Source organism: Rhagoletis pomonella, unplaced genomic scaffold, assembly GCF_013731165.1.
Source record: "Rhagoletis pomonella isolate Grant_MI unplaced genomic scaffold, Rhpom_1.0 Rhpom_scaffold_12376, whole genome shotgun sequence".
NCBI lineage: Eukaryota > Metazoa > Arthropoda > Insecta > Diptera > Tephritidae > Rhagoletis > Rhagoletis pomonella.
In genome coordinates, this window is record NW_023470899.1 from 1 (window position 1) to 4,700 (window position 4,700).

At 37.9% G+C, this 4,700-nt stretch overlaps 1 protein-coding gene across 1 annotated transcript; it reads right to left on the bottom strand.

Moving 5' to 3' along the window:
* Positions 1–3,052: 3,052 nt before the first annotated feature.
* On the bottom strand, positions 3,053–4,671 carry LOC118756827. The gene is made up of 2 exons (XM_036491565.1): positions 3,254–4,671; positions 3,053–3,198 (listed from the first exon to the last, which is right to left on the bottom strand). The coding sequence occupies exons 1-2, from the start codon at positions 4,289–4,291 to the stop codon at positions 3,187–3,189; spliced, it is 1,050 nt and encodes a 349-aa protein (XP_036347458.1). The 5' UTR covers positions 4,292–4,671; the 3' UTR covers positions 3,053–3,186.
* Positions 4,672–4,700: the final 29 nt, after the last annotated feature.

Genomic DNA, 4,700 nt, shown 5'->3' on the forward strand with positions numbered 1-4,700 from the left:
AATCTAGGTCATACTTATAGCAATATTCTACTACAATTTCTACTACAATTCGGCCATCCTGATCATGTGATCTCCTGATCATCATAGCTTTCACGACCCTTGAACCAAGGTTTTATATTGGAAGCAGCCCAAACACCTTTATAAGGAGTTCTGGATTGCTGAAAATTCTCTACATCTTCCAACAAGTAACGGTCATTTCGCAAAACTTTTGAGACTCGATAAGGACCTCTAAATTTGGGAATTAGTTTTCTAGATATGCCGGCGTGTGAATCGAAATTTGTTACCATGACATAATCTCCATTGACATACTTGACTGACGGTTTTCTCTTGCTATTGACATACTGCTCGTTATATTTTTGTACTTTATTCTCAGCTTGAGCTGCCTTGCTTCTAATCTCGTCGAGAGTCCGACATTCCTGATTTTCATTTCCACTAACATTATTTAACGATTCTTGAAGATAGTCCTCTATTTTACCCCTTTGTCTTATTCCAAATAACATAACACTTGGATGTTCGTTAATAGATCTGTGATGCGTGTTATTGAGACAAAATTCAACCTGTTCTAACACAGAAACCCAATTTGTACCCCCTTTTTGATTGATCAATTTTGCTATCATTGGCCCAATAGTTCTGTTCACGCGCTCAACTTGGCCGTTTGCTTGCGGAGAACCAGTTGCAATCTTAATATGCTGAATATTATGCGTCTCTGTATATTCCTTAAAATCTCCTGAAGTAAAACTAGTACCCCTATCCGATATAATACACTTTGGCTTACTATATGACCTAAAATATTCATTAAGCGCATTTATCACCTCTTTTGTGTTTGTTGTTTTAGTTGCGTATAACCGAGTAAACTTAGTGCAACTATCGATAACCACAAATATATACTTTCTCGATGTCGATTTGTCTACGGGACCATAGTGGTCGATATGAACAACTTCAAATGGTACTTTACTCTTTGGAATCGTATGTAAAAGGCCCTCATTCTTGTAATTTTTAGCTGCGAACGCTATGCATTGTAAACAATTTTGTATGTGGCTAATTACTTTATCACGCATTTTTGGGAACCAATATGTTTTCGATATAAGCTCAGTTACTTTATCTGTGCCCACATGCCCCATCTCATCGTGGTATTTATAAATTACATGTTCCTGCATGTCGGTTGGAACAAAAAACAACAAGCCTCCATCCCGTTTCTTTCTATACACCACCCCGTTTCGCATTTCGTACGAATTATGTTCCGTACGTTGTAATTCTTCTCGGATTCTCTTCAACTCAGAATCTCTACCTTGACCAATGATTAGGCTTTCTTCGAAGGTATTTGTTTCTATCACCAATATATTTGTGCACCGACTCAACGCGTCAACGTGTTGCATGCGGTTTCCCGAACGATGTTCCAACACATAATCAAAATTTTGCAGCACTAACGCCCACCTAGCAATCCTGGGATTAAGTTCCTTCTTATTCATTGTTAACGCAAGCGAATTACAGTCTGTCACTATCTTAAACTTTATACCCTGAAGATAAATTCGGAAACGTTGTAGTGCGTTTACAATAGCTAAAGCTTCAAGCTCAAAACTATGATACTTGGACTCAGCTGGCGTTGTCCTTTTCGAAAAATAAAAAATAGGGTGCATTTTCCCGTCTTTCTTCTTTTGCAGAAGTATTGCCCCATAACCGATGGAACTTGCATCACAATGCAATTCCGTAGCATCAGCCGGATCATACAAAGCAAGAATGGGTGATTCGATCAATTTTCTTTTCAAATTTTCAAAACATTCTAGTTCCGGTTTTCCAAATTTAAACTCCTTATCTTTCTTGATTAAATCATAAAGCGGTTTTGCTAATATGGAAAAAATCTTTCACGAACCTGCGGAAGTAGGAACACAAACCCAAGAAACTCTGAACGGCATGGAGCTTTTGTGGCACAGGAAAATTTTGTATAGCTTGAAGACCTTTTTCATCAGCTCGTATTCCATCTCCTGTAATCATATAACCTAAGTACTTGACACTGGTTACAAAAAACTCGCATTTATCTAATCGAAGTTCTAGTTTGTTATCAACCAATTTCGCAAATACTTCTTTCAAAATTTCAAAATGTTCTTCTTCGTTTTCCGTTGCTATCATTATATCATCTAAGTACACTATCAACTTTCCGTCCCTTATCATATCAGCAAACACCTTGTTCACAATTCTTTGAAACATGGACGGTGCATTTTTTAAGCCGAAGGGCATCCGCAAGAATTCGTATTGACCCATGGGTGTGACAAACGATGTGTATTTAACCGACTCTTCGTTCATGAACACATGGTAAAACCCGTTTTTTCAAATCGAGCTTAGTGAAAATTTTCTTCTTCCCTAATCTATCCAGCAAATCGTCAATAAGCGGTATAGGGTAATTATCTTTACAAGTCATTTTATTTAAAACGCGATAATCTACGCACATTCGCAGTTCACCTGACTTTTTCCTAACCAGAACTATAGGAGAAACAAATTCCGATTCACTCACCCTAATATATCCTTTATCTAAATATTCGTCTAGTAATTTTTGCAATTCTTTCTTTTCAGCATACGACAGGCGTCGCGGTGGACAGCCAAATGGTTTTGTGTTTTCTAAATTCAATTTCATAAAGCACTTTGTCAATGGTTCGTCGGGTCGTTTCGGCTTTACATATTTCTGCTTAAAAATATCTAACAATTTACCTCTATCTTTAGAATTCAGTTGATCACCCATACATAAATCCAATTCGTTTTCTTTATCATATTCTAAAGTACTCAAAAATTTCGGAAATTCATTTTCTGTTTCAACTTTACTTTCAGTTTTGCCAGCGTCTACACATTCTTCACTCGGTTTTTTATAGCTAACATTTTCATCTCTCAACAAGTCTTCATTAACGATCGTTTTCGAAACATTTTCAATCTTACACAACTTTAGCCTACCTGCTCTCAAAAAATCTCTTCCGAGTATAGCATCGAAGCTCATAGACTCATCGGCCACCACCAGCATACTTATCTCAATAACTTGTTTCATTCCACTAACAAGGCAACGAACTTTTCCAAAAACTTTAAGTTTGCTTTTATTAATTCCGAAAAAACATTTATTATCATATTTCATTACACTTTTAATCAAACTCAAATTATGCGATAAACTGGAGCGTCTGATGAAACTCACTGGGCTGCCGGAGTCTATGAGGCATTCTAAATTTAAACAAACATTTTTATCATCAATCAACTTTATGTTAAAATACCTTACATATTCATTGTCTTCCAAAAATTGAACTGCGGATTTCTTGTCAGGACAAGCTGCAACACGATGCTCGAGGCTTCCACACGCAAAACAGGCACCCATTTCTCGCTTCGGCTTTTTGCATTCTGCGGCGAAATGTCCTAAAGAATTGCAGTTGTAGCAGCGAATTACCATTGTTCCTTTCTGCACCTTCGCGTTTGTAGACGTAGAGACTGCTTTAGCTGAGGTCACGCTCTTCTTTAGTTGTATTTTCGAAAATGCTTGCACCAGGCTGGCTGTAGACAAATAGCACTGCATGTGTGCTTGTGTTCTAAGCTGTTCATCCGGGATACCCTCAATAATGCAGTCAACAAGTTCGTCCTCCTCAATTGATATCTTCTTCGCCATCGCGGTTTTTTCTTTAAAATAATCAAGGAATGATTCACTGTGGATCCATTTACGCATTTCGAACTTGCGCCGAAGAATCATTTTATTTTCTTTGACTTCGAAGAACTCCGCCAGCTGCTTAAGTAACTCTGCAACATGTTCAGTAACCAAATTCGGTTTTGATTGCAGCCATTGTCGGGATTTGCCCTTTAATTTATTCATCAAAAGCACTCGTTGCAAATTTTCATCCAACACATAAAGCGATGTTAAATTTTTAAACTGTTCAACCCAAACTTCAAAATCAGCTTCGTCATTAAATTCCGGCAAAAACTCTTTAACCACATCGAATGGCAACTCTGTAGCAGCGGCGTCAGTTTCGCATATCTGTGTTCGCATTTTGGTTAGCAACAACTCATTTTGGTGCGTTAGAATTTCGCATTGATTCTTTAGTTTACTTAGCTCTGCTTTGAGTGTGCGTATGTCATCATGTCCGAGCGAAGCCTCACCAACACCAGCTTCTTCGGCAGCAATCGGGCAATTTCCACGTGTCGCTTGGGGAACTTCGTTTAAACGCTTAACAAGGTCCATCTTCGTTCCGCTTGTCTTAAGACTCAAACGCTGCAGCCACTCTTTCAGTTGTGTTGTTGTGTATGTTTCCACCGCAATGGTGTCCTCCATCTTGCACGCTGACTTTAATTTTGTTACACGTAAATAGTAAGTTATTTTTCTCTTTGTGTCCGTGAGCGCTATAAACTTTTTAATTTCGTCGCAACCTTAGCAGGTATTATGCAGTCCGAATGTTTGTACGAGGGCGTAAAACACTAAAAAAAAAATTGGGATATCAATCCTACTTCTGGCGACTGTAGCAGGTAATAAAAAAGAGGCCGATCACCAAAACGCACAACTTCACTCGCTCGATGCTATTTAACGAATGTCTTTATTTCGTTTTTCTTGTCTCTACCCAGACGCTTTCCATATACAGAGTTGTATTTATATTTCTTAAATCTAGGTCATTTGCATTTACATGGTTGTATTCTCTAAATCTAGGTCATACTTATAGCAATATTCTACTACAATTTCTACTACA